Genomic DNA, 15,054 nt, shown 5'->3' on the forward strand with positions numbered 1-15,054 from the left:
AGCTGACACAAACCTCTGTTCCAGAATCAGGGATGAAACTTTTAATGGTGACTGTTTTCCCTGGAGCCGGGAAGGGGGATTCGCGGAGGCCCTGCATGAAGGGGTAAATGACGGCCATGGAGATCTGCCGCCTCTTCTCCACTTCATCGAGGATCTACAGGAAAGAGAGACCTGTCAGCCATAGCAAAGCAATGAATTCCCTGATTACCCCCCTCCCTCTAGCACCACAGCAGTGACTTAGTTGCTTCCTCACTGAGGAATACCAGCCAGCACCAGCCTCAGCACCACAGTCCTCACTCTCCTCACCCCTGGACAGGTGGCCTTCAGTGCCATGGCATCACTGCCTGCTCCCCCAGGCACATGTCCTTCCCTGCACCGAGTTGCAGATCAGGCAGAACAAGACAGGGATCCGCAGCTGCACGAGACCTGGGCTAGGCATGCAAGCTGGGTTAGTGTTTTGCCCTTGAGAATTGGCGTTCCTACCTTGGAGAACAATCCAAAGCAGCCCAGGCAGCTGATGATGCAGAAGACCTCTGGGAGACGAGGGCCCCGGCCAACAGGCTGAAAGAAGGATCAGCACCCAAAGGGTTAGCTGTATGCCACAATCTCTTATCCCCTCTATCAGGCGCACAGAGATAGCCCCCATGCCATCCCCATCATTATGGGGACTGCCACTAAGGGTGGGGCCATGGCCTCCCCGAGGAATGCAAAGTCAGACCTCAGCAAAGCTAGGAACCCTCCATGGCTTGGCCTTGCTGCATCCCAGAGACCTGGTTAATGATACCACTCAGCTCAGCTGATCCTCACCAGCTACTTAACAAAATACAAATCAGGAAACTTGCAGAACAAGCTGAAAAAGCAAGGGAGGGAGGGGAGACTGGTACCAGCCCTGTTCTTCTCCAAACTCAGCTGCAGGAGATGCCCCACCCCAGAAGCAGACGCATGTACACAGTCTCTGAGGCAAAGGGAAGGCGCCTAGGACCCCCGCTGGCCAACAGACCTCCAGAAAAAAGACTCTGCAGACCAACTAGAGGAATAATTGAGGATGCTGCCCAGCACGCTGCTGGAATCCCTGGGTATGGGGTGGAGGTTTGGCAGGTCTGGGTGGGGGGCACAGGGTAACAGTAGAGACCATGGAACAGAGTACGTGTCAGGAAGGGAAGGGAAGAATTAAACTGGCGGCTAGCTAAGCACGGCAGGTTTGGGAGAGATGGGTTCACAGGCTCATGGGGTTGGGGAGGGAGGATAAAGCTGCAAGCAGGAGACACTGAGGCAGAGTCTGTGGTTTGAATACCACACAAAAGCCCTGTGCTGAGCTGCCACCCTCCATCCACACCACCTCTGGAGGGCGTCACTTACACACCCACCCCAACATCTGCCTCCCCAGCCCCGAGGGCAGGCAGTCAGCAGTGCAGCTCAGGAGGGATTCAGACTCCCTTCCTAGGGTGGAATTCGGGGCCAGGGCGGAGTCTGGTTCAGGAATTGCTGTGCAGAGATGAAGGATGCATCACTTGGCAAAGACCTCGGCTTGTTTGGGGGAAGTGCTAGCATGGACTTGTCTGAACTCAATGCAGATAGAGGCTTTTGCATGCCAAGACAGTGAGGTCTGTCAGGCAGCTGAGCGGGCTTGTCTCCCCGGCTGACACACTATGTATTCCCTGCTGGGGGCATCTTTAGGGTTATTTCAAGAGAACCAAATAGGCAACGATTTCAGCGCAGCACAATTCCCAGCATGCACCCATCTCCGCTATCACATCACGTCGGGCCTTGAATAGAACAAACAGCAAACAGGGCCTTGGTGCTGGGTAGAGGCAGGACCTTGTGGGGTCCTCAATTCCTGGCCTGCAGGATTGTGCTTCAGCATTTAAGCACCAAATTAAAATAAGCTGGTGTGCTCCTAGCCTTTAAGGGCTTGAAGAAAAGCTTGAAAACACGAACTAAGCGTCACCGAAACTCTGCAGCTTTCCTGAGCCTGCAGACAACCGAAGGCACTACTAGCCTCCCACTCTCTGCCTGTCGCACCAACAGTTGAGTCTCCTGAGGGCTGTAGAAAACTGGGCTAATTCTGGTTGTGGGGCTCGATGGTGTATGGTGGCTTGTAAAATACAGGAGATCAGACTAGATTGACCTGAGGGTCCCTTCTGGCCTAGAATGCTATGGGCAGGTCTGCACTTAAAACGCTGCATTGGCGGAGCTGCGCTGCTGTAGCGCATCTGGTAAAGATGCTCTAATCCGACAGGAGAGAGTTCTCTCATCGACTGAATTACTCCACCTCTGTGAGAGGCTTTCCAGCTGGCATAGCGCTGTCTACACTGGTGCTTAGGTCGGTGTAACTTACATCGCTCAGGGTGTGGATTACTCACAATGAATACTGCATGCAGGTGTGCATGCATCTCAAAAAAATACTGCATGCATCTCAAAAAAGATATATTGGAATTGGAAAAGGTTCAGAAAACAGCTTCCGTATGGGGAGAGATAATAAAACTGGGACTTTTCAGCTTGGAAAAGATGAGACGAAAGGGGATATGACGGAGATCTATAAAATCATAACTGGTGTGGAGAAAGTAAATAAGGAGGTATTATTTTCTCCTTCTCATTACTCAAGACCTAGGGGTCATCAAATGAAATTAATAGGGAGCAGGTTTAAAAACAAACAAACAAAAAGAGGTATTTGTTCACACAACCTGTGGAACTCCTCGCCAGAGGATGTTGTAAAGGCCAAGACCATAGCCGGGTTCAAAAAAGAGCTAGATAAGTTCATGGAGGATAGATCCATCCATGGCTATTAGCCAGGATGGACAGGGATGGTGTCCCTAGCCATTGTTTGCCAGAAGCTGGGAATGGCCAACAGGGGATGGATCACTTGATGATGACCTGTTCTGTTAATTCCCCCTGGGGCACCTGGCATTGGCCACCGTTGGAAGTCAGGACACTGGGCTAGATGGACCTTTGGTTTGACCCAGTGTGGTCGTTCTTATGTTCTAAACCTTCCAGATAAATCAAGCTGATCTGAAAGTGCCACCAAATTTCAACCAGAGGCTGAAGAATCTAGTGATCTCATACAGAATTTAGGTGACTCTTGCCTGGGACAACACAGGGCCTTGACTATAGGTGACCAACACCACAATACACAGATCAGAGGCCCTGGTAACAGTCTTCTACCACAGCCGAACTGGGCTGGAGTCAAACCAGCACCCGAAAGATAACCATCCATATCTCATCGTCCTGCCTCTGAGCCAGTCAGGCCCTCAAAAGTGGCCACGAAAAAGTGCAGCAATTTCATCATACTAGATGTGGGTACCAAGGTCCCACCAGCCCTCTTCTTCCTCTTGCCTCTGCACATTTCCCTGACACTCATCTTGCAGCTGTCGCTGGTTACCCTTCATCACACACACACACCCATCCCCGATCACCTCTCTGTCTGGTGTCAGGCTGTGCCTGCAGCTGCAGCAGGGCTGGGCACAAGCATTTCCCCTGAGAGCTGACTGCAGAGTGAGTCTCCTGTAAGCGATTCCCTGGGGCTAGCCCAGCTTGGCTTGATCTCCTGACACTGCCCAGGGCGGTGGTGATGCGCTGCAGCCAAGCTGGCTGCTCAGGGTGCTAAAGGCCAGCATGAGATCAGATTATTTAAAGCGAGGGATACTCACCAGCAGCCGCCGGCAGTAGCCAATCTTTCTGCTGCCATCAACGTTGGTCAGGACAAACGAAAAGGTTTCACTGAAAGACAAGGAGAGACGTGTTTCCACTGCTCTGCTAAGAGTCGAGGTGCGAGAGCTTCATGAGCTTAGCTGGGAGCCACTGAGCGATGGGGCAAAAGAGGGCGGGGAGAGAGTCACCAGCACTGCCCAAGATGGCAGCCTAGCCCCCAACCCTGCCAGTGACTGACCCTCCCAACAGCTGGATCCTCCACTTAATTACCAGTCAAGTCCATTGACTTAGACTGTCAGCCCCCTGGGGCAGGCACAATGGGGGCCTGGCCCGTGACTGGAGCTTTGAAGTGCTACTGGGGGTGTGGTTAGTGGACAGAGCATCGGATGGGGACTCAGGAGAGCTGGGTTCTATTCCCAGCTCGGCCACCAGCCTGCTGGGTGACCTTGGGCAAGTCATGACCCTGCTCTGGGCCTCAGTTTCCCCATCTGTAAAATGGAGATAATGACACCGACCTGCTTTGCAAAGCGCTTGGAGATCTCCTGATAAGAGCTAGCCATAATTCTTATCACAATAAATAATAACTATCAAGAGGAACAAATAAACAGACCACTAAACTTCTAGAGGAGAGACGCTCAGCCGTGAGTAACAAGCAGCGTGGGATGATGAAGCACTAACCCCTGCCCAGATAAACTGCAATGGCTAAGAGCCAATAATGTGAAACCTCGGCCAGGAGTGGTTTGATTTTGCAGAAGCCAGGCAGGGAAATTCTCCCTACTCAAGCAGCTCACTGGATTCCTGTGATATCCAGGCAGTAGGAAGGAGCACGAGGACTCGCCTTCCCTTCCCCGCTCCCTGCCCACTGGTCCCTGCCTGCAGCACTGGCTCTGGGCTGGTCTCTTAGCCCATATTAATCAGGGAGTCACCTGGTGTATTCCGTGAGCGGGGCCCAGTGATTGCCGTCGGGGAAGCAGAAGAGGGGGATGGCTTGCAGCAGCCTCTCTTCCTCCTCCTTCTGACCCCGCAGTAAGTTCTCGCGCTGAAATGAAAATGATACAAGAAGTAAAATCACAATAAAAGAGGATCCAGCCCCGGCCACTGCACAAGAGAAACAAGTCTGGACTCTAGCTGGGCTCTGTGTGGGTCAGGGCCGCGGTGCATTGGCAGAGCAGTGCAGGGCCCCAGGACTGGAAGAGCAGGTCACTACCCAGTCCGTTGTCCAACAGCTGACTGGTTCCTGATCTTCCTAGACTGCCTCCAGGGTAGACAGGAGGATTCTCCAGTCTAGCATGCCCACCGCTCCCTGGGGGGAGCATAGGCTTTGAGCAACAAGGGCAGCATAGCTGTTGGTAGCAAGAAGACCAGACTCAAGACTCAGCTGTATTGATGCAGCCCAAAATGAAGCTTTCCAAGCTGAAAAGGAGGCACCATGACCATGAACAGAGGTGCATTCTGGAGCCGGGCTGACCCTCCCAAGGGAAGGCAAGAGCCAACCTCCCATCAGAAGCACGATTTTCAACCCTTCTCCTCCTTTCCCCAAAAAGGGATCAAGTCCCTGAAATTTCACATGCTACATCTCGCCCCCAGGGAGGATTCTGCTAGATGATGTGGGGTGGATGGGACAGAAGAAAAGAGTTTGCGGCTCTGATTGAGAGAGCCTGTGCTCAGCCTCCTTTGCACTTCCCATATTCTGGCCCCACAGGGGTTCAGTTTGTCCCCCCAGACTAAGTTAAAATGGCCTCAGGCTGCTGTAATCTATGCTCAGGCTGCCCAGAGCCCTGATGATTTAGAGGTGACTTCTAATAAATACGTGCACATTCTATAACCAAGACAGGGCTCCTCACCTTTGGGAACTGGTAGATTATCTTGGGTTCATAATCACTCCCTGATTTCTTCTTTAGGGAGACCACAACGAGGTATTCGAAGAAGAACTGTCCTGGTGAGTAGCAGAAGGGGCTTCGCTCTCCCGGCCTCCTTGCAGATTCAGGTTTGCTTTCATCAAAGGGAGCGTCCTGATTTACATCTGAAACCCAAAAGTTATGGTGCATGGTGATGTGGCAGCCAGTGGGGTTGCCTTTTGTAGTGAACCAGAATGCAGTTTGGCTCAGAGAGCAGGAGGTAATGCACCAGGACCTGCACCGGAAATGGAGAAGAGAGGCAACCAAACAAGGAAACACAGACTGTGGGCTTATCTATACTGGGGTGTTAATTCGGAATAAGGCAGTGTGCAAATGTAAAGCATAATAGCTATTCCTGGTTAACTCCCTGTATGCATGATCTTTCTCTGGAATAGAAGAATTTTATTCAAAACTAGCTTAATCCACTTCCAAACTGGATTAAGCTAATTCCAAATAAGAACGTCCAGAGGCCCCTTTGCACTCATAAGACACTAGGTTCACACAGGAAGCAGCTTTCATCCTAATGCAATGTACACCAACTCCTATAATGTATTCATCCCATGATGCACTTGGCCACCTCCGTTATCATTTGGATGGTGCCATTAACTTCCAAATTTAATTGCCTGCTGCGCAGGTGACAGGAGAAAAGAGAAGTCCCCTGTTCAGACATGAAAGGAACAGACAAGGGCTGCTGCTGTTGCGAAAAGAGCTAATACCATCAGGGGAGAACAGGAAGGGCTTTTACAAATTTGCCAAGGGAAAAAGGAAATCCTAGCAGGTGTGAAAATTGCCCTGCAGCTTCTGGAGAGAAGGAAGTTAAAAACAGTTGCAGTATGGAGCCATGTGGGTTATTTCTTAAGGTTACATGAGTCACTCTTACATTGTAACCTAGAAACTTGGGCTCTCCAGGTCACTCAGTCGCTGCTTGTTTAACTTCTACACTTTGCCCTGAAGGAGTACAGATCAGGCTGACTGAGCCAGGGCAGGGAGGCCAAGCACCTCCTGGCACCAACACAGCAGAGCCAGTAGGTACGAAGTCCATCAGAGACCCCGCCCATCAACAAAGGCAGTATTTTAAAGCCACAAATGTGCAGGGTGTCCCCCCGCAAGGAATCCGAGGTCACTTATCTAGAGTGTAAGAGTTTTGTATTAACGCTGTTTTCTCCATTCAGTGTCACGAAGAACAGCCTTCACTATTGCAAAACAGAAAGCCTGGAATAGCCAATGGTCTCCAATCCCGGTACTAACCCAGCCCAGACCTGCCTAGCATTTTATACCAAGCCCAGCCAGGCCCCTTCAGACCCGCAAGACAATGTGTGCACACACACAAAGCAGGTGTCCTTTCAATGCAATGAACACCAACTCCTTTAACCTCTTCATCCCAGGATGTAAGTGGCTGTTATCATTTGGATTGTGCCATTAACTTTCGAGTTTTATTGCCCCCAGAGCAGGTGACAAGCAGCTACAATAGAGGGTTATCAGAGTGTGGCAGGGTTGCTCATCCCAAGTCCAAGGCTCAACAGAACAGAAATAATAGCCACAAGTTGCATCACGCAGGGGTGGAGGTATGCAGAGGATCAGCAAAGCACATGGGGCAAATGCACTTTCGGGCACCAAGAAATCATGAAATGATGGGGCCATATTTACTGCAGTCTATCTGTTCTGCACTGCGCACTCTGGGAGGAATTGTCATTCCAGCCCACGTACGAGGCTGGTTTGCTCCTGTGGCACAGAGTGCCCCTAAAGCTGGTATAGCCAGACCTGGGAGGGGGAAACATCTGGGAGCATACAGCAGGTGCAACAGCTCCTACATCAGTCCCCTGCCCTGAGATTGGCATAGGGAGAGGGGGCTCCCCTACACTCTGGCTACTGGCAGTTAATGTAAGCCTGGTGCACAGCTGACCCATGATCTCAAGGATAAAACTTCCCACAGCCTCCATTGGCCTGGAGCGGCGAACCGCGGCCAATGGGAGCTGCGATCCGCCGAACTTGCAGACGCTGCAGGTAAACAAACCATCCCGGCCCGCCAGCAGCTTTCCCTGGCAGGCCATGGGCCAAAGCTTGTGGATCCCTGCAATAACCTATAACAACAAACCTTAAGGGAAAGTAACATTTTATGAACTTTCATATACTTTTTACAACTGAGATTGCAACTAGGGTAAATTGGTAGGCCCAATTATCACAACAGGCATTAACGAGTGTGACATTTCTAGATCTACTCTTCCATTCTTCGTCTTCTTGGAATCCTCAGCTTTATCTTCAATGACCTGAGAATGTTCTTGGGGGAATGAGGGGGACGACTGCTAGAGATGAATAATAGTGCACAGTTGGGAGGTGTACTCCCTCCAGGGGCCACATCTCAGCTGAGTTACAACCTCCATGGCCAGTGTCTATACCCATCATGGAGTCTATGAACAACAGCTCTGCCAGTACGCCAGGGTCCTGTGTTGTCTCATACCCTGCTAGTGTAGGACTGCCAGTTCTGATCCAAACTGACATCAGTAGAGTTGGGCAAATGGGAACCTTGGATGCAGCCAGCATAGTGACACCCGGGCCTGACGTCTGCCCCTTTCACAGCACTCTGACAGCAAGGGATGAATATGAGGCAGGTTTAGAGAAGAGCCTCTCTGCCCTGCGTTCTCGCTGGTAGCATCCATCTTATTTTAAGCATCACATCCGTACTTGTACAAAGGAGCTTTAGGGCAACCTTGGACTCCAAATGTGAGGCCATCATTCCAAAGACGCATTGTTCCCCCAGCTCTGGCCGAGACGAAGGAGAGATGGAATCTTTTGATCTAATGGAGGCTCTCTTCCTCTCTGACCAGCTATAGGAGTACGGGGGGGCTGCGAGGACTGCGTGCATGGTAGGTCACCCTGAAGCCCTTTCTCCTCTGCCCAGAGCACAAGGTCTTGGCTGCCCCCCTCTCCCTCTGCCCAAGCTTTTGGGGATGGGCTTTCAGAAGGGTGGGGGTGTCTAATAGGCCAGTTACAACCACTTTCCTCTTCTCCAGTGAGAGGGGGTCCAAAAGTGCAGCGCCATCCTTGTAGCCCGGCATCAGTCTTCTCCTACTGCTCACACACTGGGCACGCACTCCGAAGAGGGCCGTGTGCGTTCCTTATTGGGCGCTTTGACCTGATATTGTCAGTGACACACAGGGGCCTGTTCCAAATCCCACATTAGCCCAGTCCCCCCATTGTCCCAGGCACAGCCAGGGCCTCCGCGCAGGGAAGTCCAGCATCAGCAGCAAGTCAGCTTAGAAACAAGATTCTCCCTCCCTTCCCTGCCCAACTTCCTTCTTCCCTTCCCACCCTGCCCACTCTTGTTCCTTGTGATCTTGACTCAGGTCCAACCTTGTGATCTTGAGTTGGTCCCTGGGATCCTCCCAGAGCCCAGGTGTTTGGCTGCCTTTATTACCCATCTCCTTTTGTCCTATGCTGCACGTGCCCATTGCGAACGTCCCCTCCACTCTGTTTTCCGACCGCTGCGCCTGCATTCTCCAGCGTACATGGCACCGACACGGAGCAGATTGCGTGGGGGAAGGGAGAGGACCTCTTCGGGCAACAGCCTCATCTCTTTACTTCTTTAGTTCCAGCCAGTGAAAGATGCTGAGAACAGGCAGCCTCTCCTTAACCTCAGAACAGGTGCAACTCAGGCAGCAGCCCCGCAACTATCCCCCTCCCACCCACCCCCCAATCCTCCTGCCAGCGCGACCTCGGGTAGGAGGATCCCCTCCAAAAAGAGAGGGGAGATCTGTTTCCAAATTGACTTCACCTGCTCTGAGCTTTTGCACCATGGTCTTCCCACACCCATTCAATGCAAAGGGAAGCTCACTCAGGAGACAAATCCTTACACAAGGGAAGCTGACACACGAGAGGAAAAAATCAAACCGGTTTGACGGATGAGCAGACGCACAGGGGAAGCAGAATGTCCCTGCATTGGCCCTCTAGTGCAAATACCAAACCTGTTTGCCTTAGGCAGTGGGCCAGACGGATACCAGCAGCACCAGGAGTAATACACTCGTACCCCAGTGCTGTAGGACAGGCCTGCACACCCCCTACGTTGGTGTGGAAGGCACAGCTGCTGAGCGACTTTACCACTGAGAAGAACTGCAATTAGGTGCTGCTGCTCCGTCCTCGGAAAGGAACAGCAGGGACACGCCTACTAGGCACCTAGATGATGCGTGTCCTTTACTGGAAGAGATTAGATTTGCCGGGTGCAGGGTGAAGCCAGTCTCCTCTTGGATGGTACCGAGGTTCTTCTCAGAGTACTTATGGAAGCTGGGACAGCAGCCTGGTCAGGCATAACTGAGAGCACTGGAAGTGGAGGAAAATTTCCATGCTGGTGTACAGCAGCTGTGGGAGGGAGCTGCCATGGTCAAAAGGTTGCACTTCCTATTGGAGTGCACCCTCCCTATGGTAAGGTCACCCTCTGCCAAGCAGCAGGCTGCAGCTAAAAGTAGGTTCTGGTTTCTACCGTACTGACTGAATTCAGATATTATCCTCTGATTTCCAGTAATATAGCTGCCACCTGGGAAAAGAGAGCCTGATTAGGCCCCACCCAGCTCATATCTGAGGAGCCAATGCAGGAATGCTCATGGCTAAATGTCCTCACTAACGCTTTGCCTGGTCTAACCTTAAAAGACACTCCAGCTACAGCGCTTCCAATATTAGCAGGATCAAGACGCCACCTGTCTGAATCTCTCCACCAGCTACCAAGCGACCAAGCACTAATAATTGGTTTCCTTCTGAAATCCCGACACCCCTAACTGGAAATAGCACCAACAGCACTTTTAGAGCCCCTCCGCTTGCAAATGCAGCTGAGATTTTAGGGGGAGAATCATCTTAATCGGTTACAGGTAGCACTGTGTCCACTCAGCAGCTTGGCAGTCATAAAAGCCACCTGAGCTTATTTATACCTTCCACGCCAACTGGGTTTGAGTCAGTGCATGCTGGGAAAATCTCGGCATCTATCCCATAGTGCCTCAGTAGGAAATGAGAGTCCCCAGAGGACTTCCACTCTAGAACATCCTACCATACAGAGAGATGGGAGGAAGGAAACTGGGCCAAGCTGGTTACACAGGTCAACCAATGGGCCCCATGAGCGCTGAATAAGAAGCGTGCCGTGAACTCCAGCAAGGGACACATGGCTATTGCCATGGTGATAATCCGGCAGGGTGGTGGGAAAGAACTGGAGACTGGCAATGAGCACCATTACCTGAGCTAGAGAGACTGGCTACAAATCTATTGCGGGGACCTTGATCTTCAAAGCACTTTCAGAAACACGAACCAATCCACTCAGAAGCAGGGTGACCATACATCCCATTTTGGCTAGGACAGTCCCTTTTTTAAACCCTGTCCCGGCCAATCTGACTTTGGCAAGAGCAAATGGGACAAATGCCCAGTTTTGCCCCCAGAGTGGGGTGTGACCCTGAGTGGGGCACAGAGGAATGTGCGGGAGGTAATGCCAGCGTGAGGGGAGGGAGGGAAGGCTTGGGTGAGTGGCTCCGGCCAGGCCAGCTCCACATGGGCAGGGGTGGGGGCAGTGGTGTGGGCCAGTCCCGAGTTAGTAGGCGGCTTGGGCTTGTCCCGCCTGGGCCTGGGGGGTGAGCAGCATGGGCCAGCCGCACATGGACAGGGGGTGGAGGGCGAGGAGCAGCTCAGGCCAGCCCCGCATGGAGGCAGGGTGTGTTCGAGCTAGCCCCACGCTGTGTCCCATTTTCCGTTTTGGGAAATATGGTCACCCTACTCAGAAGCCATGGAACAGGGCTCTGACTCAGGAAGGGAAGGTCTTGGCTTCTGCAACAAGCATTTAGTGCTGCTGCTACATCTCCTCGTTCACCCAACATTCTGCTCATGCCCCAGCAACTCCCAGAGGCTGCCCTGCTGGTTTTGGGTCTGAGGTGGCTGGCGAGGGGAGTTCATGCTGATGGTAAATCATCCGGAACTGGTCCCCATCAGTTTGTGAAGTGGGGGGCAGGTTTTTCCTTACTGAGGTGGGAGTGGTTCTGATGGATCTCTCCATCAATGATGATATGAAAGCGGGGGAGGGAACAGGCCTGGCTGGTGAAGGCTGGGTACGAGGAGGGTGAGTGGGGGGGAGACAGGTAGGTGAGTTGTGTGACCATCTCAGGGAGAGGGGCCTGGGTTCCAGACTCCGTCCCACTAAGGGAAGTCTGTCTGTTTGGCTGGGTGAGCAAGTACTGGGAGCAAACAGCTGCAGCTGGAACCCAAAGCAGTTGCAGCTGATTTCCACCTCTTTCTCCTGGTACAGTGTTGCATGACCCTCAAGGTAGAGGGTGTGGGAGGAAGATGCCCCTGAAGCCCAGTCGACACTGAAATTGCCCTGATTTCACTAAACTGGTTTCTGAACTGAGCGAGTTAAGCTCAGTGTAATTTCTCTGCATAGATAAGCCCTGCACACACTCCCAGCAGGCTCCTGGCAGCATGGCATGGGGGGGTACAGAAGGGACACTTTCTGCCTTGTCTACATGAGATCAGAACTGGGAATAATTACTAGGCTCATTCTGGCTCAGCAAGGCGGTTCCTGCTGTGATAACATCAACCCCTTAAGCGCAGAATTACCTTAATATTTTACTATTTGCATAAAATGTTCCATTTCTCTGGCCACTTTTTGCGGTGCAGCAGAATTTTGTTTCATGCTCTGTTTGCAACGTGCATACACTCAGCTGCCCTAGCGGAGAGGAAATGGGTTTTCTACAGCTCTACCAACACTTGACAAGGATCAAAAAAAACACATACAGCCTACCTCAGAAGAGCAGAAGGGCTTGCTGCTCCAGTGCCCACAGAGCACTAGAACGACAGGCATGCAGATTCCAGGCAAGGCGGCCCCTGGGGTCCACTACTCCCTGGGCACCACACGGCAAACACCAGATGAGAAAAAGAAGGCCCAGCCGGTGCTGAGCCTCTAATGAGGCGACCCTCAGCTTTGCCTCCACTTCTATCAGTCACGGTATTTGAATTCAGGCAGCAGGGAACCCAAGGTATCTGGGACACTAAAAGCAGCCTGTAAAATGGTCTCTCTTGTTGCTCGGTCCAGGGACCAGTGACTATTTCAAGGTACATTATCTTGCAAGCCATCTCCCAGTTTTCCAATGATGGTCAGAATGTTTTCCCAGCAGGGCAACTCTGAGCTGATTTTAGGGTCCACCATCTTGAGGACTGATAGATCCAGGCCAAGATAGGGCCAGGAGTTAGGGCTGGGACTTGGGTGGTTCAGTTCAATTCGTCCGGTGTGGCTGTATCACTCCGTGCCTCAGTTTCCCACCTGTAAATCGAGGAGAGTGGCACTGCCCTATCTCACCGAACAAATACAAGACAGACTGGGCCTGGCTGGGATTCTCTAGTAACTGGGGCATGTAAGAACCACACATTTGAATGCTATACCCTGTTTAATAGCTTGTCCCAGCAGCATTTCCAGGGTGTAAAACTAGAATGGGCAGCCACTTGCACCAGTGCCAAGAGGTGTGAATCAGGGAGGTGGGGCTCTGCAGGGGTGTGAATGACCCGCAGTAGGTCAGGCCACGGAGACTTGGGGAGGGGAGTGGGAGTTCCTGTGAGCTCTTCACCCAAGTCGTGCCAGGCTAGGGGCAGGGAGGCAGCAAGTGTGCGGACAGGCAGGATTCAAAGCGGGTTGGGCAGAGGGAGCCCCCGTAAAGCCCCTTCGGAGCGGCACAGTCACAGCAGGAGTGGGCCCGATCCTGCCTTCCGAGCTCCGCGTGGCTCGGGGCCAGCGCTGCACCTGGGCTGCTTTTCCGCGCCGGCCTCGGGAATCTCAGGCTGCTGCCCCCGCAGGAAAGTCCCGGATCCTCCTTCCCGAACAGCTACAAGTCCCAAGCCAAGCGCCTGGGGGGCAGGGAGACCCGGCGGGCGGGGGGGAAGGACAGCAATGGGGCAGGGAGATCCGGCCGGCGGGGGAAAGAGAGGCACAGTAGGGGGCAGGGAGACCCGGGGGGGGGGCAGCAATGGGGCAGGGAGACCTGGCCGGCGAGCGGAGCGCAGCGGGGGGCAGGGAGACCCGGCCGAGACGGGGGAATGGGACAGGGAGACGCGGGGAGGGGGTGGCGCAACAATGGGGCAGGGAGACCCGGCCGGCGGGGGGAGCGCAGCAATGGGGCAGGGAGACCCGGCTGGCGGGGGGAGCGCAGCAATGGGGCAGGGAGACCCGGCTGGGACTGGGGGGAATGGGACAGGGAGACGCGAGGAGGAGGGGGCGCAGCAATGGGGCAGGGAGACCCGGCGGGAGGCAGGGGCAGCAGTGGCTCCGGAGTGAAGCCAGAGGGAGAACGCGGAGTCTCAGCGCCCGCGGTGGGGCTGGGCTCGGGGGGTCCCCAGCCCCGCTCACCTCTTCGAGCCGATCTGCGCCGCAGGCTGTTTCGGAGGAAGCTGACAATCCCCGTCCCGGCCATGCCGGCTCCGCTAGCTCCCCTCGGAGCCGCTGTGACCCTGAGCGCGGCGTCCCACCGGCGGGTCCCTCTGCAGCCGGGAGCGGGCACCGCGCTTCCGCCTTCGCTCCCGCTGCCGCTTTCGCTTTCGGGAGGGGGGAGCCCTGCACACCTGCGGGGGGGGGGCTGATGGGAGGGGACCTGCACACCTGGGGGGAGGCTGACGGGAGGGGAGAGCACTGCACACCTGGGGGGGCTGACAGAAGGGGAGATGCACACCTAGGGAGGCTTACGGGAGGGTGGGGGCTGAACACCTGGGAGAGCCCTGATAGGGGGTGAGGAGCTGCATATATGGGGGGGGGGCTCTGAACCAAGTAATTGGGGAGCTGGCTGCAGACCTAGATGGAGGACAGAGCCATGACCCCCAGGGAGTGAAGCTTGTGACCCAGATGCCCCATGTTGGAAACCGAGGACACAGTTCCGAGTCTCTACCCAGGCCCCTGCCTATGCCCCGATGGGCATGTTTCCCCTCTGATCACCATCTTTACAATATTTCACCCACAGAGGTGGGGTGCAGTCTCTGCTGAAAGCAAAGAACTCGCTGGTTGTCCTGGCTCTCACAGGAGGTGTGCATGGAAAATATTTTGGGGGTTCTGTCACCTGTACAATGTTGGGGTCCAAAGCTGTGAGGTGAAACTGGTCACCTGGGGGTGGGTGGGTCTCGGCGCTAACTCCGACAAGCATGAGACATCTTGACATATTTTGGACCAGCCCGGCCACGTCTTGACAGTCCAGACAAGGCATGAGCTTGAGCCTTTGCAATGCCCAAACTAGCCCATGAAAATAATACCCTCAGTGGGGGAACCCATCAGGGCGAACTGAAATAAACAAAATGCCCCAGCTATGAAAACAGACACAGAGTTTGGAACTGTACAAAGGGAGAAAGAAAGGCACAAGGTGGTGTCCATTATGCAGGTGACACTATGCCAGTGTCTTGTGAAAGGTGCCTCAGAGAGCGCTGAAGGAGGGGAAGCGATTGAGCTGAGTGGCAGAGGCAGAGAAGCTAGGTGTGTTCCAGAAGTTGAGGGGCTTGGCACTCGAGGGTA

At 53.6% G+C, this 15,054-nt stretch overlaps 1 protein-coding gene across 1 annotated transcript in view; it reads right to left on the reverse strand.

The window, feature by feature from the left end:
- The window catches only part of DENND2D (DENN domain containing 2D), a 30,140-nt gene extending 16,092 nt beyond the window's left edge, over window positions 1-14,048 (reverse strand). Inside the window, exons 1-6 of the mRNA XM_032801621.1 lie at window positions 13,909-14,048; window positions 5,493-5,671; window positions 4,575-4,687; window positions 3,648-3,717; window positions 484-561; window positions 14-154 (exon numbers count right to left, since the gene is read on the reverse strand). Coding sequence (XP_032657512.1) covers window positions 14-154; window positions 484-561; window positions 3,648-3,717; window positions 4,575-4,687; window positions 5,493-5,671; window positions 13,909-13,972 — 645 coding nt within the window. The 5' untranslated portion in view covers window positions 13,973-14,048. The remainder of the gene's footprint in view (window positions 1-13; window positions 155-483; window positions 562-3,647; window positions 3,718-4,574; window positions 4,688-5,492; window positions 5,672-13,908) is intronic.
- Between the last annotated feature and the right edge of the window lie 1,006 nt (window positions 14,049-15,054).

The sequence above is a fragment of the Chelonoidis abingdonii genome, chromosome 4 (assembly GCF_003597395.2).
Source record: "Chelonoidis abingdonii isolate Lonesome George chromosome 4, CheloAbing_2.0, whole genome shotgun sequence".
Taxonomy (NCBI): Eukaryota; Metazoa; Chordata; order Testudines; family Testudinidae; genus Chelonoidis; species Chelonoidis abingdonii.